Source organism: Onychostruthus taczanowskii, unplaced genomic scaffold (assembly GCF_017590055.1).
Source record: "Onychostruthus taczanowskii isolate IOZ18803 unplaced genomic scaffold, ASM1759005v1 scaffold29, whole genome shotgun sequence".
Classification (NCBI taxonomy): domain Eukaryota; kingdom Metazoa; phylum Chordata; class Aves; order Passeriformes; family Passeridae; genus Onychostruthus; species Onychostruthus taczanowskii.
In genome coordinates this window covers 7818974-7845319 of record NW_024500239.1, presented here as the reverse complement: position 1 = coordinate 7845319, position 26346 = coordinate 7818974, and the positions used below count along the sequence as shown (strand labels likewise).

Sequence of the window (26346 nt, the reverse complement as noted above, 5' to 3'; positions counted from 1 at the left end):
CTTCTTGAAATGAACATGGTTGTTTTCTGTTGTTTGTTTTTACTTTTCTTGTTGATTGTTATGAGAGAGGGAAAAAGGGGGGAGGATAAGAAACGTTTCAATTTGCAGTGATAATCACAATTACTGAAAACTGAGCTGATAAAAACACCTGTCTGAAAGTAATGGGTTGAAGAGCTATCTGTTAGAAACATTGTGTCCCTCTTTATTTCTGTCATCTTTACTGTTGAGAAAGCTTAAGAAAGGTCAGTGCTAACTGTGATGGGATTACTTTTTAAAAGTGACATTCACTATAATTTTAACCTGTAAAAGTGTGAAATCCCTGAATCCACAGTTACAATGATTTTGGTTAGAAAGTAATTATTTGTTACAGATATTTCTGTAGACCATGGTGTAATGGCATTGAGGTGAGCTTCTGTGTGTGTCTTGAACCAACCCACCAAGGAATTAAGGAGTGGTAAGGATTGTACTGAACTGCTTGTTTCTGCTGCCATATGAAGTTTTTAAGACAGTTCTAGTAGAGTTTCTTAAAATAGAAATATTAATACAATCTTGCAGTGATTATTGTACAAAGTTTTTAAGACCGCAGTTCTAGTAGAGTTTCTTAAAATATAAATATTAATACAATCTTGCAGTGATTTATATCACAGGGCTCGTAAACTCTTCTTGCTTGTATACTTCTCTTGTTGCTTGCTTCCAGCTGCCAGTGTCCATAGAAGGGTAAATTAATCTACTTGAACAAAACTTGTGCGCTGCTGTTTTGAAAAATCAGTCTCTATTATCTCTTTCAGAATCTTATCTGTTCAGAGTGTGGAGATGAATTCACTTTACAGAGTCAGCTGTCCATACACATGGAAGAACATCGTCAAGAATTGGCAGGCAGTAGGATTCACAGCTGCAAGTCTTGCAAAAAAGAATTTGAAACTTCCTCACAGCTAAAGGAGCATACGAAAACTCACTATAAAATAAGGTGACAGTCATGGGATTATAACAAAATGAGCAGATGTTACTTTTATGGTGATAGCTGAGAAAAGCAGGAGTAGTATTTCCAGTCAGCAAAGTACCATGATTTATGCAGATAATTTCTTTTCTTTGGTATGCTGTTCTAAAATGACACTTTCTTTTTAAAACCTTGCTTAAGTGGGTGGTTATTTTTGGAGGCCTTTTTTACCCCTGTTTTTGTATTTAGGTGCACATACTAAGCATAGTTCATCTGCCAGCTATTTGTAAACCTGCATCAAGTTTCTCTGATGCAAAGTGATTTTTGGTGTGTGTTTATGATTTTGAGCACTAATAGCAGTATATTGAAGCAAATGTATATTAATTTTACATGGCATTTATTATAATGACAAAAGTTTTAATGCTTTCATTCTGCAAAGATGTTACTTGTTCTTTGCAGTTTAATCATCTTTCCCTATTACAGCCTCCCATGAGTTTCTTGTAAATCTGAAAAAGCACAAAATGAAGGGGGGGGGGAAGAGGCCTGGTAAATGCTGTTCTTATTTTTGGTGAATATTTGTTCTGTCTTTTCTTTCAGCTCTCTAGTTTAACTTAATTTTTAGGAAAAAAACTTCTCTTGGTTTACTTTATATATTAAAAAAGCCTAAAGTCTTGACAGCTGATTTCTCTTTTAATTTTCACTGTTTCTATAAAAAACAGATGAGGAAAATTACATATGCAAACCAAGAAATCTTGTCTATTCCCAGTTCTTCTTACTAGAAGTTAATACAGCTTCTAAGTTCTTAATAGTTGGGTTACAGGAGGTTTAAACAAGTGTTGTAAATTTCAATCTGCAAACAGAAATGTAAAGGTTTGAAGTATCAAGTTAGGTTTGTGTTGAGTTGTGTAAATGTATTACCTACTAAAACCATTGTTCTTGTGAACAACTCCTGTTTAGAGGCATTAGGATGAATAAACTAGTTAGTTTGATTTGTAGCAAAATTAATTTTGGGAATTTATATTCTCTGTTTCTGTGTTTCTTTGGAGAGTGTGATTTGTATTTGAGGGCCGATGGTGAATATTCGGGTTGTTAAATTCTTAACTTGCTCTTGCTAGACTTCAGCAAGTGTGCTTGTACTCCAATGTATGAGATCTGCCTATTCTAGTTCAGAATGAATGACTTTGCTATGTTCAGGCAAAAGAAATAGAGTTGCACAGAGTTGAATATTCCCACCAAAATGTTTGTGAAGTCACCGTATACTTGTGGCAGAATTTACCCTGAAAATGTCTGAAGAGAGCCTCTAAGATGTATCGGATCTTTAGTGTAGAAGTAACTACAAGTCTTGTGCCTGGAGGTACTGAGAAAAGAGCTGTTGGTGGTGTTCTTTTAGCATCATTATGGAGTTTGGGTTTTCACTGTTGCAGCTGATACTATGTTGCCATCAAGTGAACACTATGTTAAAAATGATGAGGTAAAAGAAGCTTCTTCAAAATAACAATTCATATTAAAATTACTTTTTTTTTTTAATCACAGGGTATCAAATACCAGATCTTACAACAGAAACATTGATAGAAGTGGGTTTACCTATTCCTGTCCTCACTGTGGGAAGACGTTCCAGAAACCAAGTCAGTTAACACGGCACGTTAGAATACACACAGGTGAGGCTGTGGAAGTACTTATTTTAATTTGTTTTCATTTTACAAAAATCAGTTAACCTCCAAAATGCTGTGTTTCTCTCCCTGTTGGGACCTGAAATATTAATACATTTAGGCTTATTTGATACAGTTACCTGTTGGTTTAAAATAAACTTTATGTAATTCATTTGCTTAGGAAATTTATATGCTTTTAAATTTTCCAGATTTGTATGATTAGAAGCAGTTAACAAATGTGAAAAAATATATGCATTTCATTTGTTACCAAATACCAGTTTTGGTACTTAGAGTTTCAATGGGCCCTAAAATCAGAATCCCTTGATAAGGGCCAGTCACCTACTTTAAATTAGATCTTATGTATTCTAGAGAGTAGGTTCTAAAATCTACAGTTGCAAAAAGAGCACAAGTACGTGAGAATTAATGATACTAAAAAAGTAGTAGTCTTGCATATTTAAAAATTGATTTATTTGAACTTAAGAAGTGATCTTCTGAGGTGGTAAGCCTAGGCTGTAATAATTGAAGAAGTGCAGGTGACTGTTCAAATTTGCAGAATGAGTAGGAAATGTTTTTTGTTACATTTCTGACATAAATATGTGCATGTTTAAACAATAAGTAATTGAAATAATTGAAAAGTGCCAAGCATAAAATAAAACTTCCAAAGTGTACAGATGACTATAAAAAATAGTTCTCATGTTTTAACCAGGTATACATTATTATAGCAGGAGTTTGGCTTTAAACAAAGTCTTCGTTGAAGATATTCCAGTGATGTTCAATATGTATTTTTCATACATGCTGAATAAATTGCCATTTGTTTAGTTTTTAGCTAATACAGGTATCCATTTGTGTAAGTGTGCAATTCTGTTTGTAATATCAGTCACTGTAATATCACTGTTCAGACAGTGATGTGATGAGTTGCCATTTACAGCAATGGCCTTGTTTACAAAGAAATAAAAAGACCATTGTGTGACACTTTCGTAAGAATCTTTTGGAGTTTTACAGATCTAGTTATAGAAAAGTAACACAAGAGGTCACCCTTGTACCTGCTTTAAAACAGTTGCTTGAAACTAATATCCAAAAAAGGCAGTGAAAATTAACTCCAGTATTTTAGATTCATGGCTCTATTTAATTCATTATATTAGTCTCGTCAGAATAAAGAAACAAGATTATAGTTGGTTATGGATGCTTTTTTAAAGCTTCGAAAAGTTCAAGTTCTCTTTTTCTTTTTTTTGTTTGAAGCCTGAAAGACATTTGTCTGTTGGGAAACCAGAGACAGAAAATGCAGTCCCAATCTGCACATGATGGGAGGTCATTTTAACTTCCAATTAGCTTGCAAATACTCATTTAATTAGTGAAGTATGTTAGTACTCTAAATCTACAGACAATCTGTCTGGCATTCAGCTGCTTGAGGTACTGTAGATATGTAGAAAAGAACAACTCTGTTTTAGAGAATTTAGAATGCCCAAGTCTTTAAGTGTTAAAAGAGGAGATCTGTGCACAATGGGTGGCATTATGTTAGTCTCTTAATTGCAGTACTTTTTTTGTTCTAGCTAGTCATTTCAAGCACTTACACCCTTCTGAGAAAAAAATCAAGTCTCAGGGACTGCAATTCCCACATTAATAATTGAGTAATGAACCCCTTGTCCCCCCTCTCAAATCTATATTTTATTAATTTACACTTGAGAAATACAGAAATTTCACTTTTCCACAATAGAGTTAAGATTTCATTTTGATAATGAGATTTACTTACATAGGCAAACTTAACCTGAAGCAATACTTCCATGTGTCTGCCAGCAACTCTTACTGGAAGCTAAGCTTTTTGCCTATGAAAGCCTAATAGGAATTCTGTATTTCCAGATTTGAAACAGTGTTCTTAATTTTAATCTCTTTTAAAAAATATACAGATAAAACCTGGAATCCTTAAGGCACCTTCAAAACCCCTAAGCAGCAGAACAGAAGATACACATTCCTTCAGTGAATTATATGCTTGAAATCAATTTCAGAAAAATAGCTGCTTTTGTTCTTTTAGTTTCTTAATTAAGAATTAATAAGTTTATAGTAGATTTAATTACAGCTATAAAATTAGAAATCATATAAAAATATTTATTAAAACTGACTTAATGTGCACATGGTAGTACTTACTGGTGTAGTAGAGATAGCATACTGGGTGCTTATACTGGTCTTGCCTATGGAAATGTGCAAAGGCCAGGTGTTAAATATTTTCAACGTCCTAGAGTTACCACAGCTGAACTATTTCACTAAAAGAAAAAAAGTAGTAGTACTAAGTTCACAGTGGAGCTTTCCAGGAGTTAAGTAGTTCACATGGTTGTAACAAACTGAAATTTATTTTTAGTAAGTTTATGTAGCTTTGTAATCTGTTTATGCGGACCTCTTATGTTCTGTAACTGTGGGGTTCTTCATGCTTATCTGGTAGCATACAAAAAGTGTAATTATGCGCAGTACTGAGGGCACCAAAATTGGGAAATTGTGACAGAGCATTTCTGTAAAAATGTTGGCTAGTTTTTCTTTAAATATTCAATATGGACAGTTTCTTAAATTATTTTCTGAGAAAAACTGTCCAAAACATTATTTAATTGCATATTTTCAGTATGTGTTTGCAAAGAGTGCTCTTGATATTTATTGGGGAGTGGGAACCATATACCATCTTTTGCAGAGTTGCTGTAAGACTTTATTATTTTAAATTTGATAAAAGGTTTAATTGTTCACTGTTAGTTATTTATTACTGTCCATTTACCCTCGGGCCTGCTTGTTTCTGTGAAGATATATGCATTTTATAGGATTTGGTATAAAACCTATGTGGGTTTCCTTTTTCTTTTTCCCTTTGCTTTCTTTGCTCCAGTGATTTTGCATAGCATTTTTTGAGATCTTTCCAACCACAGGTTGAGGGGAGGTGTTTTAAATAATTGCTTCACCTAAATTTCCTTTATTTTACCCATTTAAGCTGGTGATCATCAGCTAAGTCACAAAACCTTTTTAACAAGGTTGCATTTTCATCAGAGTAGGTGCTGAGGTTGGTGGTCGAGGTAAACAATTTTTTTTGTCAAAACCTCCTAATAACATATGTAATAACGTGTGTATTTTATTTTGATGGATACAATTTTTCGTTTAGATACAGAAAGCTGCTGACATTTACTTAAATCTCCTTACCCTGCCGCTGTTTCCTTGCAGGTGAAAGACCTTTCAAGTGCAGCGAGTGTGGGAAGGCCTTTAACCAGAAGGGGGCTCTGCAGACCCACATGATCAAGCACACGGGGGAGAAGCCCCACGCCTGTGCCTTTTGTCCCGCCGCCTTTTCCCAGAAAGGCAACCTGCAGTCACACATCCAGCGAGTTCACTCTGAGGTAAATGCCATTATTCATCGAGTCCTGGGTGCTAACATGCATCTTAACTCAGTTTTGCTATTCCTCTGTGCTCCAACCAGCGTGTGGTAAATGCTCTAGTGTAGATTGCTGCTTTTACCTGTGGGCTTTCCTTAGTTTGGTCTGAATAAATGTATAATTAGGAGAAGTAGCAAAACCTTCATTTGCCGGTGTCTTTTCAGTACATGAGCAGCTTAATAAATAATAGGGTTAGGTGCACAAAAATGTATCTATGTCAGTCTTGGGAGAGCAAGGGCTAGAATAAGATGAAAGTAAGCCGAAAGCAGCCAAGCAGAAAATGGTGAAAAATGCCAAGGCCAAACAGCAACTCAATTCTGTTGTAGAACATACTTGCCATTTGTCTTTGAAGTATGTCTTGCAGCCTTTTACAGTTTTTTTGGTTACGAGTAGAAGAAAATTCCAGAATACATTTAAATAAAAAGATTCAACCTCCTTTTGTCTGTTTTTTTTTCTCTTTTTGACGGACAGTTTTTAAGACTCAAAAGGTACTGCTGTAATAAAGTAATACAATCTTCTTAGCAGTATGAGCTATGCAACTTGGTTCAGTAATTTCCTTGCAGACTTCAGTGAGTTATGGTTGGAAATACCCATAGAAAAAGACCTAGTTTTGGTTTGAAATTTTGAACTGACAGAGGTAGTGCTTTTTGCTTCTTTTATTTCCTGTGTGCACAAGATCATCTTTGTTCTCACTCTTCCCCTAACTCAGATTTGCAGTCTCATTTTGCATTTTTGTGTTACAATGGTAGATATTACTAAGGATCCTTTTAGCATGTTAGTTTCTTACTTTTAGGATATGCCTTAGTATATGGATATATCTTAATAGTTTGTAATATGCTTAATTAAGTCACGTAACTTGGAGTACTGCGTCCTTTAGGACACAAAATTCAGGATGGATGTTGAGGTCCTGGAGCGTGGCCAGAGAAGGGAAGTGAAGCTGATGAGGAGTCTGGAGCCCAAGTTCTGTGAGGAGTGCCTGAGGGAGCTGGGGTTGTTTAGCCTGGATAAGAGGAGGTGTGGGGGCACCTTATCACTCTCTACAACTCCTGGAGACAGGCTGTGGCCAGGTGGGGGTTTGCCTCTTGTCCCAAGCAGCCAGTGACAGGACAAGAGGACACAGTCTTAAGCTGTGCAGGGGAGGTTTAGGTTGAACATCAGGAGGAATTCCTTAATGAATAGGTGATTAGACATTAGAATGGGCTGCCAGGAGAAGTGGTGGCGTATCCCTGGATATTTAAGACTGGACTTGGCACTCAGTGCCATGGTCTTGTTGACATGGTAGAGTTTGGTCATAGATTGGACTTGAGGACCTCAAAGGTGTTTTCCAACCTAATTGATTCTGTGATTCTCTGGTGTGACTAGTCATCCTCAAGGTTAACAGCTCTCTGTGTGTGATACCTTATGTTACATAAAAAAATGAACTAGCATTGATTTGTTATTTTAAATTTACTCTTATAATATTAGTTAGGGGTGAAGTAAAAAATTCTTTCTTACTTTTTTCTCTGTTACTCCCTTTTCCTGTATGAAACAAATTAGCTATAAGATACTTCAAATAAATGCTACCTCCTGATTGCATCTTATGCTGAGCTTTGCAGTCCTGAGCCTGCATTTGAGTTCCTGCTTTGGTTAATTTATTGGGTTTTTTCTTTTCTTGCTTGCTTTTGCTATGTTTTCTTCAAGCCTGCGTGGAACTCTATGAATTCTTTGTTTTATTCTGACAAAATAATATTGCAGCTGATAATGAACTACAGGTTGATTCTCACTTCCTAAACCATTGTTTAGTTGTAGCATATTTTATTACTTGATACCTCTTTTTGAAAGTCTTGTTGGCAGTTTAATGTCACAAAATATGAAATTCCGGTTCTATCTTGCAAGTACTGCAGTGTGTTTTGTTGCTCCCTGCACGTTGCAAGTACCGCACTGGATGTTATTGCTGTGTGATGGACTGAGGAGGGAGGGTGAGGATGGTTGGAATCTGCAAATTTAACTGCTTTAATTACCTTAACCCATTGGTCTGAAAGTCTCAAACAAGTGGCTGTTGATCACTTTCTCAATCTGTGTGTTCAAATTCAGTTCAAACTGGACATTAAACTTCCATGCCCTTCATGGTGTTGGTTTTGTCTGCATTTTTTTTTCATCTCATACTTCCAAACTTCCATTTATATTGTGCATGATGTTTCATCCTCAGGCGCATCTTAATTGTGAAGTTGCATTTCAGTTTTGCTTTTAAGTATGAAATGGTAGGAGATGGTAAAGGGAGAAAAGTCTGAGGCCTTGTTTGCTGCAGGACATTTATTTTGCTGTCTGCTGCTTCACAATGTTGTCAGGTGGTAGTAAGCAATTGTGGTCATGCACATAGATTATAGTTCATTTACATCCAAGAGGTACCAGCCTGATTCCATAACTGCATATTGGTAACTTTAAAAAATAAACCATTTTAGCTCTCATAATCCCATAGTGTACTTGTTATATAGAAAAATAATGAAAAACTTAATATTTGGTGGGTGTAGGAAAAATTTACTTTTTTTTTTTTTTTTTTTTAAAGGTGAAGAATGGCCCTACATACAACTGTACAGAATGTAGCTGTGTCTTCAAAAGCTTGGGTAGTTTAAATACACATATCAGCAAGATGCACATGGGTGGTCCACAAAATTCTGCAAGTGCTTCAACGGATGTATCTCATGTTACAGCGGTAAGCTTTGCTTGGTATATAGTGAAAATGCCTTTGAGAGTTTAATTGGGTCTATATCTTAATTCCAGTTAGTCTTCAGATAGGTTAGAACTTCTAGACCTGTAGCTGTCTTTTGTCTTTTTCAAGTTTTGTGTGATTTTTTTTGGTATCAATTAATTCTGATATTAATTAATTATGTATTGATTAATAATTTAAATTGGTTAGTTAAATATTGGGAAAATGTAAATTGGCCGACTATATGCAAAAAAAATATTTACAATTCAATGCTTTGGTTGAAAATGGAGCAGTTTAATTCTGCAACTAAGTGAAGTATAATTCTTGTTCTTACCGATTATATTAGCCTCATCTGATAAAATAAAAATTATGGGGAAGCGTTAGAACTACTGAAAAACTGTATTAGTTTCAACTCATTTTCAGAAATTGTTTGTATCATTTTAGTGTATATAAACACATTGTGGATTCTTCTGTGTATATCTGATAACTTTAAGTGTTAGCTTCTTATTAGGCAGATTGCAAAGGAAAAAACAGCTTTATTGGAAGAAGCGAATGTTTTTTTTCTTTACCAAGATACAAAAAAGAGCTAAAATTCAGAAAATGCTTCTGGTTTCATAAGACTACAGTATTTTTGAGCCAGTGCATATTGAATTTATCGTATCTTCTATTTTTCTTTATTAGAACAATCTCTTCTGCCTTTAGTCCCCTCTGTTTTTCTTAATCTCCAACTCATGCTTTAATGTTCAATGGGTGATGACTAATACCGGATGTTGAAAGAGGAAGGTTAAAATTTGAAGTCTGAACTTCATTTTGCAGCTGTGTCTTCTTGAAATAAGCTGTCTAGTAATGGTGTTTGGAAAAGCTTTTTTTTTAACATTTTCTGAAGTTGTTTTATAGGGCAGATGCTGTTTCTTTCTCCATGTTAACTCATAAAAAGAAGGACCAATATGTTTTATTTGTTTGCAAGTGCATATATTCTCTATGTCTTTTTTTACACTTGTACATTCTCAAGCCTAATCTTAAAAGCAGGATGGAAAAGAATTCCATCATACTACCTCATGTGTTTTTTTTCCCTGGCCAGCTCTGTTTTTGGGGTTTTTTTTGGTTTTTTTTTGTTTGCTTAAATATTTTGTATTTGCTTAGCATATTGATATTGCAGCAGTGTGGTATTATCTCTGCCTGCATGAATACTTTGCTGCTTGCATGCAAGAGTGGAGTAGCAAAAAGTGCCATACAGTAGTATAAGCAAAGAGAAGGGAGAAAAAGATTCTTTCTAAAAATAGATGCCAAGAAGCTTAGCAAGGAGGAGCAGAGATAAAAAAAATGACATGTCAATTGCATATTAGAGGGGACTATGCTTTTTATTTGTAATTTTGTATCTGAATCTGCATATATTAAACTATTCCTATTTTTTTATTGCTTTAGAAACTTAGTAGATTGTTAGATTAGCACTAGCATTCTTAGATTATAACTTTTCTTCATTCTGCTGAAAGCTTGCAGAACTGCTTTCACAACAAATCTCCAGTATAATAATTCTGTTCTGAAGTTTGCCATCAGTCTCTGTCATCCCTTGGTACATACCTGGGGATAAGCAAGGATTATGTCCTTATTAAGTACCCATTGCAAAAGCTGAAGTTTCCTGAAGTGCTGTGCTACCAAAGAATGTACTCTTGTGAGATACATGAGAATATTTTCTAAATTATAGTGACTGTAAGGCTGTCATTTGCTGCATTAGTATTTATAGCTAAGATGATTTGGTGTATTTCTGTTTCTCTCACATTGTCTCATTTTTCTGCCATTTTTGTATCAGCCATGTTTTTCCTTTTTTTTGATTAAGATTTAAATTATTTTGATTTCTTTGTAGGACTCTGTCACCCAGCCTTTAACGACATCCCCTACTAATCTTTTGCAGCCTGTTGATAACAAATGGAAGAATGTAAGTGTGAAGTTTTGGTCATATTTTTGTGTCAAAACTATAAATGGGAGAAACTTCACGTAATTTTTAATTTACCTGGTGATATGCTGTGATACTTTGTGGTAAATTAGATCAGCTAATATGTGAAGGGAAGCTCCTTGGTGAATGCAGAGTATGTAAACAAATGTTGCCTCATTTGTTTACACAGTCATGATTTTGCATGTAGTCTCTTCAACAGCTCTTCAAAATGGAGGTAAATACTTTTCTGTATAAAAAAACCAGAGAGTAAGGATTCTTAAAAATCCTGCATTGCTCTACCCCCTTCTGCCTTTACTTTTCAGGGATTACCATGGTTTGGTTGGAGAGGGAAGGAGCTGTGTTCATACAGGTTGAGTTGATTGGAATTTAGGCAGCAGAGGAGCTATGGGGCTCAGGAGGTGCCATGGAGCTGGGGAAGGATGATGCAGGGCTGACTTTCTAGCGCTCCATAGCAAACAGTTGTGGTGTACTTGAAGGTCTGTATGTGCCAGTCCCCCTGAGATTTCTGGCAGGTTTTGTTCATCTTGTTTGTCAGCTGTAGGTTGCAGCATGGTATCTTAGGGACAGACCATCTGACTTACAGTCTCCCCTTCTCAGCTTCATTAGGGAATTGATTATTTTCTCTTGTACTCAAATTCACGAAATCAAGAACTGGGAAATGTGGCAGTATTGCTTTAAAGTCACCATAAACAGCTCATCCGCTGTAGGCAGGGCCAAAGAGGTGGAGGGGTGACACTGAATGTGTCTGATAGAAGGGTTAGAATGTTTGGAACTCGCAATTGCCAATGGAATAGTTAAGTGCCTGGATAAGAATCAATGGGCAAACAAATAATGCAGATATCATTGTGGGAGTCTGCTGGAGACCTTCCAGGCAGGATGATGACATTGAATAATTATTCTTTGAGGAGCGAAGAGACACCTCTGAGTCAACTGCCCTTGTCCTTACGGGGAGCTTCAACTTGCCAGAAGTTACCTGGGAGAATCACACAGCTGATACAACCTGGGCCATAAGATTGCTAAAAAATCTGGATGACAACTTTATGTAATGGGTCCTAAGGGAGCAGACTCAGAAAGATGCCTTCCTTGATCTACTGCTTGTCAGCAGAGAGGATCTGACAAGCAAGATGGAGATTGGCAGCCATCTTGGCCCCAGTGACTATGAAGCGATAGTTTAAAATTGTTGACAGGAGACAAAGTGCCAACAAAACCTCAGATCTGGATATGAGGAGAGCAGACTTAGGCTGCTCAGGGAACTAGTAAATAAGGACCCCTGGGAAAATGTTTTTGCAGGTGCTGGGGAATATCAGTGCTGGTCACGTTCTAAATATCATGTTCTGAGGGCACAGGAGCAGGCAATTCGCAAAAAGGACAAGTCAGGCAGGCAAGGCAGATGGCCACCTTGGATGAACAGAGATCTTTTGGAAATAAGGCAGAAAACAAAGGTGTATGCCTTGTTGTGGCAAGGTCAGGTGACATGGGAGGTGTACAGAGGAGTAAGTACAACAGTATTTGTTGCTGTAGGGAGATGATTTGTGTGGCCAAGGCTCAGCTGCAGTTGAAGCTGGCCAGAACTGTGGGGGACAATAAAAAGAGGTTTTTCAAATGGCAATAGGCAGTGTAAAAATAACATTGGCCCATTATAGGATGAGGATGGTCACCTCACAAATAGGGATAGGGACTTGGTCTGTTCAGCCTGGAGAAGACTTAGACCTCATTTCAGTTAAAATTGCTTAATGAGGGGAAGAAAAGGGGCAGACACTGATCCTCTTCTCTGTGGTGACCAGGGGCAGGACTTGAGGAAATGGCCTGAAGTTTTGGCAGGGGAGGTTTAGGTTACATATTAGGAAAAGGCTCTTCACCCAGATTAGGAAAAGGCTCTTCACCCAGATGGTGGTTGTGCACTGGAACGAGCTCCCCAGAGAAGTGATCACAGCACCAAAACTGAGTTCAAGAAGCATTTGGACAGTGGTCTCAGACATGTAGTGTGACTCTTGTGTCCTGCACAGGGCCAGGAGGTGGACTCAATTATCCTGATGGGTCCCTTCCAAAATGTTCTGTGATAATGTGATGAAGGGTGCCACATTTTTCCGAGTGAGAAGTGTGAGTTGGGAGCAATGGATCCCATTGCCTTCTCCTTCCAGAATTGCTTGAAACTGCCAGGCAGCTTTGCAGCTACTCTGCCCCCAGCCTGTAGCACTGCCTGGGGTTTTTGTGACCCAAGTGCAGAAACCCAGCACTTGGCCTTATTAAACCTCGTACAATTGAACTGTTGACCAAGTCTGTCCAGATCCATGGTTGTATATGGTCTGTATTTCATTCTGGCAAATTTTAGGTTTTTTTCAGTTGTTTGTTTATAGTGTTCACTATTCATGAACTGTATTCAATGATACAGGAGGAATCAGAGCCATCAGAATCCTTAAAATAAGCTATGGTGTGTTTATAAGTGAAGAGATTTAAGGTGCGTTAGCTGCCTTGTCCATCAGATGAAATATTTGACATGATTTCATCTTCTGTTTTGAGGAAGAGGGAGAAGTCTGTCATCTTAATAGAGGAGAGGAAAAAAAGTTTGAGGGTCATAGCTAGGCAAATTGACACTTGGAAATAAAGTATGAAATTTTAGTGAAGAAAATTTACTCTTGGAGCCATGTATTGAAGTTGGATGGCAACAGAAAAAGTTAATTACAATAAACTACTTGATTTAAAGAACTGCTCTAATTTTTTACAGTTACTGTGACTTGAAGGAGTAATTCACTCAGAGCAAGCACACTGTCTGTGTTACACAGCAGGTCAGACAAACCAAGGGTCATCACAAGGTCCACTGTTTGGTTGAACAGTGGAATTATGAAGCAGTAGTAAAACACTTCATTCTCCATGTTATCTTTAAAATTGGATGTTCAAATAAGACCTAGAAAGAGACCTCTGAAATATTTTATAATTAAGAATGTATCTTAGGAGTAATGGTAACAAACTTAATATATGTGCATGTGTGTACATTATTGTTCAAAAAAGATAACCTCCATGAGACTGCTGTGTAATAGGACACACTGGCTAAATGCATGTAATGCTGTGATTTTCATATCAAAGATGACATTGAGAAATTCCTTCATTAACAAGAACATTAATTTTAATTAACAGTGATTAATTTAAAAAAGCACCAATTTTCTCTTGCTAAAGCCTGGGAGAATTTTATACACTTTCAGTGCAGGCATCCTGCTCTACATAAAGGCCTCCTTACATTCTGTTTCCAGGAAAGAAATTATGTCTATAAAGAGCTGTTACACTCTTCAGCAAACTGCATTTCTTCTGTTTAAGTTTGCTTCCTGTTTATTCCGTTCTCATTTTAATATAGTGTGTTACCCATATTGAAATGTTTTTAGCACTTTTGCTAAATTGGAATCTGAAGAGATATGGAGTCTTTTTGTGCCTCACTAGTGGGGTAAAAAAACCCCTAATGGTTAAATCAGTAAAGTAACAAGTGATATTCTCACATGCATGCAAGAGAAGCAAGATAAGGATTTGGTTTTTATTATCTCATGAGGAGGCATTAAGAATACTTCATTAAACACACAGGACATAATCCAAGTCAAGCTAATGTTTCTTAATATAATTATTTGTAACCATCCTTTCTTTACTACAGTGACTGTCATCTTAACTATCTAAAGTGTCAGTAACAAAGAAAACCTCAGGAAAGTTTTCAGATTAGAAGGAAATAATACAAATGTGAAGCCTAAGATTATTGTTTGCTAAAAATAATCTGAAAGAACATAGCCTTTTAGATCCGTATGTGGTTGCACATGCACTTTGAAGTGGTTCTTTTTAGAGAACATAAGTGAATATTAGAAGCAAATAACCAGTGTGTTCTAGGATACCCAGCTATGGTGCTAGTCATTGTATAAATACATATTTCTGTTTTCTGCAATAAAACAAATTATTGAAAGCAGTTGTTTCAGTAATGGTGTACTTATGCAGTCTCTTTGTCATAAGTAAAATTTATAAATGTAGGCAAACAGGGGTCTTTATTTCTGATTTTAAAATAAATTCCAATGCGCTTTATCACTTTTTTTCCTTCATATTTGTTACTGAGGTAGTCTAAGATACACAGTTTCAAATTAAAGATTAGGAAACTAGATTTTTACACTTCAAATTTTTTTAGTATTTTGATGGAGCCTGATGTGTATTTAGATTTTTAGAACATGAAGAGATTTCTCTAAAGCTAAGTGGTTTCAAATGTTCCAGATTGAAGGGGAAAAGTTAGTCGTTTGCTCTGGAAGGTTTTGATAAAGAAACACGGATAATTTAGTAAAAATAAAAAATCTCTAATGGAAAGTTGTTTTTTACAAAGGACCTGATTGAGACAAATGTGAACTTCAAAAATATAGCCATGTCAGTTTATTTCTTTTGGGAATTACTTTTCATGCGGCCATTATGTGGGGAGTTTTGTAGTTGATCCCTCCCAGTGTTTTCTAAATTGGTTGAAGGTTCAGTAGTTAAAAGTAAATTCAAGCTGTAAGCTTACAATTTCAAGCTTGGGAAGAACTGAAAAAAAAGGGATATACAAAAGCAATTCTATAATGAAGTAAGCAAACTTTGAATGAGGCTTTGTGCAATCATTATGTCTTGTATAAGTAACCATCCTCATAATGCACAGTTACCAGACATTTCAGGCAAGGGAGCTGCACAGGTGAGTTCATAACGCATACTGTTGATCTTCTTTGACAAACATACCACTGTATTTCAGGCCACACATTTTCGGTCTCCACTTCTTCAACAGACAGAAAACCAGGTGGCTCCAGCTGCTGCTCATCAGGGTCAGCAGACTGTCACTGATGTCATTCAGCAGCTCCTTGAGTTATCAGAACCAGGTCCAGTAGAAAACAACCAGCCTCAACAACCTGGTCAACAGCTCAACATTGCAGTAGGGATCAGTAGAGATATTTTGCAGGTAAGAGCTCTATGTGAGAACAACTTTACATTTCAGTGTTTCCTTTCTCATTCTTTCTTATATCTTAATGAAATTCATTCTCAGTGTTTTCAATTATAGCATTCCTTATGGATTTCTAAACAATCCATTAGTCAAGAAAGAATTGTAAAGATTTATTGAGTGGGTATGGGCCGCACCAATATATCTTTGTATGGCTGTAAGTGTACCCTGTACATGGATAATTTTACTGATACCTTAAGCCTTCTTTTTTTCCTGTTGCCTAGAAGCAGCTTGTGGCATGTCCTTAGGTCATGCAGTGCTTAAAACATGATATCATTCAAGAGGGGAAAAATACTTTATCTGGTTCAAAAATGAGAATGTGTACATGGCCTTTACCCTGTTCTAATTAATAAGGGCTATCTGAATATTTCCTATTTGTGCAAGAATTTTTTTTCCAAGGTCAGTGAGTGTTTTTCCTAAAAAACTTCCTATATTTTGGCCTTGATAATGGCAGAAGGAGACGTGGTGTAATAGAAGAGATGTAGGGTGATTAATTACTTGCTGTGCTTGTTCTGCAGCCTGCGCCCCAGAAGGGCACAAACAGGATGGATCAGGGCAGAGAATAATATTCTTTAGTGTTACTGGTAGCCTGCTAACCTGTAAGGTACCTTTTCATCTCTGGACTTCTAAATACCATTTAAATTTGGGTTTAGAAGACCCAAATCTTATATGCAGTTATGGGCAGGTTCACCCTGTTACCTGTGCTGAGTTCTCTAGTGTCTGGAATGTGATGAGGAATTGCAAAGAGTAACGGCATGATACATAACTATTATCCTGATAGCTAGTAAAAAAAAAAAAAAAAGAAAAAAAAAAGTTGTTTCCTAGAAGGTAGCTATAAGCACAAAAAATCCAATCTAAAATTTCACAATCAGAAATCAATGGTGTGTAATGTGGGATTCACATTCTCTGAGCCTAAGAGAAGCATTGGGAGAAGCAGAAAAGAGAACGATCAAAACAATTCTTATCTCATTTGCTGCTCCTGTGTTGTGCCAAAGTAGAATGCAATATGGAGATTGTTTACCCAAAGTGATGGTGCTTTGTTTCCTTCGCCTATCAGGGCCAAGTGTGTGTGTGTGTGTCAGGACTGTCAGCTGAGAGTCACAAGTTTCTGTGCAGTTGAGTGCAGAGTTGAGTGCTCGGCAGATTCAGTTTAGATGTAATGAAATATACTATAGAATAATATAGTATAATAAAGTAATTAACTAGCCTTCTGATAAGATGCAGTCAGATGCATCCTTTCTCTCCCCTCCTTGGGGTCACTGATTTACTGTAGTGTAATAATGTGTTTGCAGGTTTGAAGTATAGCTGAAATATTGTGAGAATGAGAAATTTATTTAATTATATTTTCATTGTAGCTTTTAAATACTTGCTTGAGAAAAGTTTGGGATAACTGTGGAATGTTTCTTCCTTAACCTAGAAGGTTTTTTTGTTCTTTTTTTAGCAAGCATTAGAGAACAGCGGGTTGTCGTCGATTCCGGTCTCTGCACATTCTACTGACTGCAGCCAGGCTAAGGCTGCTGGGGCCCAGGATCAGAACCCAGATGTCCCGAGCCTCTCAAATCATCAGGCTGATTCTAATAGTGCTGAACAAGATAAGGAGCAAGAGAGTACGGATAAACTAGATAAAAAAGAAAAAAAGTTCATTAAGAAAAAATCACCATTTTTGCCTGGTAATACTGCCACTGCTTTCTACTTCTCGTGCTGTAGAGTGTAGTCATTTATGGCTTTATAAAGGGATTTCCCAAAATGTATTGTGGATTAGTTATGAACAGTATTTTTTCTTATCTAAAATCCAGTGTAAGGTATGATTAATAATAGTTACAGTTTTCATTATGAAATATATTTTCATTAAAAAGTGATGTCAGGATGGCATGAAATTAAATTACACTTCTAAATCTTTTGGATTAAATCAGTGGATTACAGAAAAAGGACAAAGTATGTGAATCTATTATTCTCTCTCCCATCATCTTTCTCTGACAAGGACTGGGTTTTCCTTGTGTGTCCCAGAGTAGAGTTCTTGCAAGGAGTATTCTTCCCCTTTGGAAGCGAGGCCTTACAGAGACATAAGGGCAGTATTGCAGATCTTGTCTGATTCATGTAGGGAAGGACAAAGGCTGGCCTTATGAATAATTCTTTATGTCACCTGTCTCTGGAATCACAGTACTGATATGATATTGTTGCCATAAATACATGTTGTTATTCTGCCTCTGTACTGTGTTGTGTATATGCAAGCCTGCATTTTGTCTCTGTTGCTTAAGTTGCTTAAATGCAACTTCAGTTTCAAGGTTGCTTGAGCTTTGTGGCTGCTAGAAGTTGTTTGTTGCAAGTAAGGCCTTCCTACTTCAGCAGCCAGCCTGGGATATACAGTGCTTTAATGCAGCCTTTGATCTGTGACTGTAGTATCTGCCTAGGTACAATGATGTTGCTTTTCCTTTGCAAGGGATGGGGAAATTAATCTAAAGTAAAAACTTGTCTTCTTCAGTATAGCTGTGATAAAAAATAACATTCAATTTTTCCTCTGGTGTATAATTATTTTGTTACTTGTGTTTAACAGCAACAACTCTCTAGCTGTGACTGTAAATAAAAATAAAAGGTCACTGCTGTAGAGTCAAACACAACCACTTTTGTTTTGGTAAAGTAGCATGACTTCAGTGTGTTGATAGGGAAAAAGCACTAGGTTTACTGATTTAAATGAGCAATACAATCTGATATTGAACAACATATATAAATAAAAAAACTCTGATAGGTTTTAGAAGGGAGTTGTTTCATTTTTTGTTGAGGAAAAAAATGTCCTCTTGCCTTAGGATAGACCTTAGGGTTCTTGGATCATAAAGCAACTTCTGTAAAAAAGCAGCCTTAAATTGTTAATCTGTTAGAAGGACTTGCGCGGTTTTTCTTCCAAGTTTACAAAATGTAATTTAAGTCTGAATTTGCAAGAGAGAATCAAGCAAAGTATCTCCTCCAGTTAGGTAAGCGTTAAGTATGTAAAATAATCTGGTGTGCTTGTGGTTGAGGATTTACAGTCATTGTTGGATAATTTTGTGTTAGATATGTTATTTATAAGTTAACTGGTATGTTGCATTTACAACTGCATTCTACATTTCTAAGTGGCATTGAAATTCAAGTAGCACAATTTCTACAGGATTCTCTTAGGGTGTTTTTTTTTTGTCGTTACAGCCCATCACCATTTTCATGAAGTAGAATATATCTGATAAAGAAGTTAAGCTTCTGTGAAGTGTGTTGTGATGGCATCTATTTCACAAAGTGTTTTTGTGGTCTGATTGTTTTGTACAATAGCATCAATGTAGTGGGGTTTTTCAAGAATTGTTAGAAGGTTTAAAAAGCATTCATTTTGGTATTCCTTGTTTCAGGTTCTATACGTGAAGAAAATGGAATCAGGTGGCATGTTTGTCCATATTGCTCCAAAGAATTTAAAAAACCAAGCGATTTAGTGCGCCACATTCGCATTCACACCCATGAGAAGCCATACAAGTGTCCCCAGTGCTTCCGCGCCTTTGCCGTGAAGAGCACTCTAACAGCACACATAAAAACACACACTGGCATTAAAGCTTTTAAGTGCCAATTTTGTATGAAAAGCTTTTCCACCTCAGGGAGTTTAAAAGTTCACATTCGCCTGCATACAGGTAAGGCCTAGAGATGGTTTTGTGTATTCTGTGATGTGGGTGGGACCTTGAATGAGTAAAGACTGTGAAATGTGTAAGCTGTAGACATGTCTGCCATGTCATTGTTAGTGTCAATCAGAGAATGTATTATTTTAGTGTTGTACACATGAGTGATGAGTGAGTGTCATTTTTTGTCATAACTTTCTAGTGTTTCATGGCTTTGAAACTTTGGGCTCTTACAAAAAACATTGACATTTAATTTTCTGATTATGAGTCAGCTGTTGTTCCTTTCTAATATCACTTATGAATTGTGCTTTCTGAAGAGTCATACTCTTGCAATTTGAATTCTGGTTTTACTTATCTCCAGTCATCTTTAATATTTGCTCTTGATCTTCCCTCCTCCTCCTGCCCACACTTTTTTATAATTTTACTGTAAAACTCAGGACTGGCTGCATCCCATTTTATCTTCTACATTGCAGTTTTGCGTCATGTTTTCAGAAGCTTACCTGTTTTCAGCATCTTACAGTGAATATCCTAGAACACCTCTGATCATATAGTGTTTGTTTACATATGATGTCTTCAAAATCTTTTTATGTGATTGAATTACCTTTGCATAAACAGCAATGAATTTTCTGCTTTTGGTAGTTATCTGGTTGTTTTCCAAGTTCTTTCTTTGTTTGTTCAGGTAAATAAAGTTTCAACAAGATAAAAGTGCTGCTCTTCCCTTTAATTCCTGTTTATATAATTGCCTTCTGCAAAAGTATCATTTATTGGCTTAGGTGCATCTGGGATCCAATGGGTTTTATAGTTTTATGTATTTTATCCATGAAATACTAATGTTGGTTTATCCGCAGAAAGTCTTCCACTTTTTTTTTGTAAACTTTTAAGCCAGTATTTTTTTTTGTGTTAAAGTCAGGCTTACTTCATACAAGCATTCAGATTAATTCAGAGTGGCAGAAGCACTAGGTGGCTTGGAAAACAGGTAGTCCAGTGTTTATGGAACTGCTCTGTAGTTTCAGATAATGTTTCATTTATTGCATTGTGAGGAATGGTTCATTCTTCTACATTTTTTCTGCTTGTGATTGAACTTGATAAAAGCTGTCTTCATAATAGCCAGTCATGTTTCCTAGCCTTCAAGATTTCCCCTTGAACAAAACCAGAAAGTTGTTCAGCTTTGCCTGTCTCTTACTTACCAAGTTCTCTAGGAAATCTCGCTCAAGGAGATATTTCTACTGGATTTTACATTAAAAAACCGTCTTTCTTTAATACTTCTGTCGTAATGCTTTTTTGACTGCCATCAGAGTTGATGTTTTCAGAGACAGATCTAGATTTTGTTTTACTTAGTTACATCCCTGTTCCCTCTCTTTTATCCTGTTATATAACATACTTCTCTGTGTTTGCTGATTCCTTTTTCTCACAGTTTTTTAAAAGTTTGTTTTGGAAAGACTTTAACCTGCCACATGCAATTCTTAGGACAGCTTCTGAAACTTGAAATTTGTTGTCACTTTTGCATCATCCAGTTTCTTGATAACAAACTTGCTTCAAGTGACGTGTTTCAGTCAAATAGCCATTCAGCAGATTAGTTGTTAATTTGATTGAGTTTTATGGATCTGTTTTGAAAACCTGTGTTACAATAAACACCATGAGAGAAAGCAAAAAAAAAAGTACAGGAAAGAGAATCAGTATTCTAAAGCTACATTTCTAGGTTGATGGAAATAAAATTTTAAGGTTTTTTTTTTTTTCACTTTTGCAGGTGTTAGGCCTTTTGCTTGTCCTCACTGTGACAAGAAGTTCAGAACATCGGGCCATCGGAAAACTCATATCACTTCACATTTTAAACATACGGAGCTAAGAAAACTGAGACACCAACGTAAACCCACAAAAGTTCGAGTAGGAAAGTCAAGTGGTCCAGTACCAGACATCCCTTTGCAAGAGCCCATACTCATAACTGATTTAGGTAAAGAGCGAGTAAATCCATACTCTCTTGAAATCTGGGTTTCAGTGGAATATAGAGGTTGCATTTTAATCAAGGAAAAGCATTCAGAGCTCACTTGTAAAGATGCACGTTGAAATAAGTCATCAAAAACAAACTTCAGCAAAGTACTGTATTTTATAGCTTGCTTGCACTAGAAATAATAAGAACAGTATTTTTTATTTACAGTTAAATTGTATAATCCTTTCCAGTAAGAAGCCATGTGCACTTTTATATTGGGAGTTAAATTTGAATATTATTAGACCGTTGGTATAGAGGAGATGACAATTCATGACCAAGAGTCTTCTCAAGATGATCATGTCTCAATGAACGTTTGTAATAAAGATTACAGATATGAATGAGTCAGTCTGTTACATGATTTTAAAGTATTTGTTTTAATTATGACCTCAACTTAATTAGTAGTAATTGTGGTCATATTTCAGAAAAAGGGCAGCTTAATTCTGGAACCTGCTTTGGCGAATTCATCCAGTTATTTTAATTCTGTTGTATAAATATTGTTACAAGATCATGTTAAACCACTTTGTGGGAGAAGTTGTACAAAAAAATATATTGTTATCCAGTAGAGGTCAATGTAGTGGGTGAGGTGTTTACTCTGTTGTTTGATTGAACAGTCTGCTAACCCCTGACTTTGTCTATTGTGCAGTCATTTTTATGGTGGAACCTTACATTGGTAATACCTTTATCTTATATCAATAAAATTTTTATCACTCTTTAAACATCCTCTTGCTTTCACTGCATCCAGGAGTTACTCAAAGTAAGAATAGGGGTTATTTTGGTATCACATAGAAGAAACTTAAATTTTTGGGGTGCAAACAAAACTTAGCTGACAGCTTCAGACAGATCACACAGTATTTCTTTCTTGAGTGAAACCCAGAAGCAAGTATAATCCCATTTCTCAATTTTGAAGAGAAGCTCCACTTCAATTCAATTAATATCTGTGCCGTGAAAGTCTGATTTTTGGAAAAAGATTAATATTAATTAAAAAATACTATAGAAGTTGTTTCCTATGGATGCCGACAGCACATGAACTCTGCTGATATTAGAATGTTCAATGTAAAACTATGTTCTGCTGTTTATCTAGAAGATGTGACATGTTTTTTCAACTCTCTGACAATATTTCCGCACTTTTACTCCTTTCCCCCCCCAAAAATATAATAGTTCTTTTAGAGGTGTCAAGAACTTAATAATGTTACTTTGTAATAATGTTAGTCTTTGAGTGGCACTTTTGTTGATATATACTTTGCTTTCTATAATAGTCTTAATTTTTCTAAAAGCCTATGAAAAAAAAGTCTGCAAATTGTTCTCTGTCTGTTTCAATGCTTTTCCCAAAGGACATATTAAATATTTGTCCATTTCTATACCTGGTAATACTTGATATACACTGATTAAATATCATTTGCTAAGGTCGAGGTTGGAAGGAGAAGATATTATTGGATCAGCAATGAATTCGTAACTGTCAAGTTTAGAAAAAGTTAATGCTTATTTTGGACAAGACTGCTACTGTAGTAACAGGTGGACCTGTGGGTAAAACAAGAACTTACCATTAAAATACCACGTACAGTATAATATCTGTAATTCTGTATGCATAATTTTAAGCAAATGCTGAAAACATGCACATTTTCTTTATATTTTTGGATACTACAAGTTTAGTCATGCTTTCTTTTCAAATACTAGCTCTTCAGACTATTGCATCTTTGGAATAACTTCACCAATCAATTTTTCCTATTTGTGTATGTGTTTATGTATGCAGGTCTTATCCAGCCAATCCCGAGGAATAGCCAGGTCTTCCAAAATTATTTTAACAGTAATTTTGTGAATAACGCAGAGAGACCATACAAATGCTACTATTGCCATCGAGCCTATAAAAAATCCTGTCATCTTAAACAACACATCAGGTAAAATAAATACAATCAAGAAAGGAAATGTATGCCATAACAGATTTGTGGAAAGACATAAAATTTATATAGTATTCACAGAAAAGACGTTTTTTTACCATCTCTTAAACACTGAACCAGTGAGAATTGATTATTTTTTTTCTTGTAGAGTTGGTGGTTAATCTTTAGATATTTATATAGTATTCACAGAAAAGACGTTTTTTTACCATCTCTTAAGTCTCTTAAGTCTTTAGACTAACTCATGGCTATGTGCAGTTCTAGCAGTATAAGTGGTTGTGTTCAATGTGCAGTTTAGTTTGCTTACGCTTGGATTCTTTCTTCCAAAACTGTGTATAGAAAATAACAAGCATTGTTTGTGAATTCTTATAGTAATTTTGTAATTGCGTACTCCAGATTGCCTGCTTTGTATGTAACTCCTATATTTTGAGACAGAAATTTGCCTTTTGTTCTGTATAGAAAAACTAACAGAATTGGAGCTTACATTGTAATCGAGTAAATGTTGCTGGGGATCATTTTGTTCCTTGAAGCTCAGTTCAAGTTCTGTGTAGTCAGTGCTTGTTAGAACCACAGTCATGGAGTCATAAAAAAATTTAGGTTGTAGAAGAACCAGTAGAGGTAACTAATCCAGTTTTGTTTTAAAATTAAGAGTAGCTTCAAAGTTAGATCACATTGTGGTTTTACAAGCAATGAGATTTAACATTTAGTCAAGGTATGAAACAGTGCTCTCTGACTTAAAAACTATAAACAACTGGAAGAAGAAATGTGAAAAAAACCCTCCAAAGATGGTTACTGGAATTTAAGGGAAGAGTCCATACAACAGGTGTCAATCTGCTTGTTTCTGCAGTGTAAGCTCTGTCCTGCTTAAAAATCAAGTTCTGTATTTTTAAGTTCTCACATTGCCTTGAAACAGTTCTTGGGTTTTATATGCTGTCTTAACAGGAGGAAGGGAAGCTTTACAATATCCCATTTTTTCTTTTGTAATATCCTACCTAGATTTCTCATTGTCTTCTGTAGATACGTTCCAGATGGATTGATTTAAATGGAAATAATTTTGAATTCTACTGAAAATGCAAAAATAGGATGTGGGTACCAATCACCTGCTGCTGTGTTTCTTTGATCTTTCAACAGAGTACTGAGTGAAGTCTGGCTTTGTTTAAGGGTTGTGGAGAAATTAGAAACTTTTTTCTTTTTACATGTTTACTCTTCGTAAATGTCTGAAAAAGAGGGATATTTGTAGTAGGTGTATTTTTAGTAGAGCAGTGACTATGAATAGTGTGTCAAATAATCCCCCAGACACACCAAGGAAGGTCAGAACACCCTGCTGTTAATTTTTATCATGTATATTGGTAGCAAAAGAGTAATCTTAATGTCTGTCATATACTTTGTTATGGTCTCTGATGTGGTGGTCATAGCCTTCCAAGGTTACTGTAATCATGAGCTGTCCCTGACTTTTCCTGACTTTATTAAATCTTGCTTCTTTTATCTTCCATTTCCTAGCATTCCCATTGCCTTCCTTCTACCTCTCTTCTGAGGTGCTACAGTTGTAACCCTTAAAATTCTTGTTGCATTTCATTTCATTTCCTAACTTTTCCTTCTGTCTGTCTTCCTCCCGTCCCAAGAGTTTTGTTGTTAAATGTAGTGGTAGTATATATAAGGAGAACCATGTCTTTTTCTCCAAACTTTTGTGGACAGTTTGTTAGCTGAATTGAGGAAAATACATAAAATACATGTGACTGATAATATACTAGTCTGAAGAACTACTGCACCATCTGGAATGGAAAAATTAAACCCAAATATTGTGATGGAAACAAAGTATGATCAGAAAAGGAGATTGGACTGTACAACATAACTAAAACTACTCAGATAGTATTGTTTTTAGCCCTGCCAGGTTGTTTATGACTTAATAAAATTTAGTTTCTGGCTTTTCCTAATTGGGGCCTCTTCCATCCATGCAGCTTTCACCTTTGTTTGGTTTATCTCGCTCATTTTAAAATTGAGTCCTTTAACAACTTCGTAAATCATATGTTTGAATCTATGTTAACTTCTGCTTTCTCTTAAAAAGGTCTCATACAGGTGAAAAGCCATTTAAGTGCTCTCAGTGTGGAAGAGGTTTTGTGTCAGCTGGAGTTCTGAAAGCACACATTAGAACACACACTGGATTGAAAGCTTTCAAGTGCGTTGTGTGCAACGGGGCCTTCACTACTGGTGGTAGCCTCAGGCGGCACATGGGGATCCATAATGACCTTCGACCATATATGTGTCCCTACTGTCAAAAAACATTCAAAACATCACTCAACTGTAAAAAACACATGAAGACTCACAGGTATGCTTGCAATTTTTGTGTAAATCTTCCACTGTAGTTCAGCAGCATTCCTTAAAGATAATTGGAAAGGCAGCTTTGCTCTGTAGCAACTGTACATGTTTGAATAAGAATTTTTACTTATAGTTAGCAAACCTTAGGTACCTTTGCAGGTATAGTAAATTGTGGTGTACAGTAAAAATAAAAAATTGTTCATATAAAGAGGATAAATGTCCAACTGAAACCATAAAGACTTTCTAACCTTACTTTGTAGATATGAACTTGCACAGCAACTTCAGCAGAATCAGCAGTCTTCTTCAGTAGATGATTCTACAGTACATCAGCAGAGCATTCATGTTTCTACACAAATGCAGGTGGAGATTCAAAGTGATGAGCTACAGCAGTCAGAAACTGTTGCAACAGATCAGCAAGCTATTTTAGAGTTAGACCAGCAGCCAGTAGTAGGCACAGAAGAAACAGCACTAGAACAAGAATTGGCTGATCAGCCTTTAGAGCAAGATGAGGGTGAGTATTTGAAATATGATGAGGTTTATAATGAGGTAAGTTTTCAGTTTCTCAAATAATTGTTCCTTGACAGGAACTACAAAAATACATGGAGTAAAGGCTAGTTACTATATACTTAAAGTATATAGTACATTTTCATTCATTTGTGTTTATGTTTACTATTGCACCTTTAGTTGTCACAAGCAAAACTACTAAACAAATATACAAAAAATTATCCATCCACAAACCCTTATCATGTCAGTTCTCTGATTATTAAAAAGCACTGCTTTATAGTCTACTTAGAAAGTAATACCTGTGGTTTGAGGTGAATGTTCCATGTTCTTATTTTATTTGTAATAGTGGAACAAAATATTTTGGTTTTGCTTTGCTCTTTTTCATGGTGCAGTGAAGTACAGCAGGGGAATAT

At 36.0% G+C, this 26346-nt stretch overlaps 1 protein-coding gene across 6 annotated transcripts in view; it reads left to right on the top strand.

Annotated features, from left to right (window-relative positions):
* The window catches only part of ZNF236 (zinc finger protein 236), a 74628-nt gene that overhangs the window by 16621 nt on the left and 31661 nt on the right, over positions 1–26346 (top strand). For 5 of the 6 annotated variants that reach the window (XM_041408104.1, XM_041408099.1, XM_041408101.1 and 2 more), the window contains exons 4-15: positions 789–967; positions 2471–2595; positions 5776–5948; positions 8530–8676; positions 10535–10606; positions 15363–15566; positions 17047–17275; positions 18977–19249; positions 20982–21185; positions 22972–23116; positions 25179–25439; positions 25690–25940. In XM_041408104.1, coding sequence (XP_041264038.1) covers positions 789–967; positions 2471–2595; positions 5776–5948; positions 8530–8676; positions 10535–10606; positions 15363–15566; positions 17047–17275; positions 18977–19249; positions 20982–21185; positions 22972–23116; positions 25179–25439; positions 25690–25940 — 2263 coding nt within the window. The remainder of the gene's footprint in view (positions 1–788; positions 968–2470; positions 2596–5775; positions 5949–8529; positions 8677–10534; positions 10607–15362; positions 15567–17046; positions 17276–18976; positions 19250–20981; positions 21186–22971; positions 23117–25178; positions 25440–25689; positions 25941–26346) is intronic. The other variant, XM_041408100.1, reaches the window with a different exon arrangement.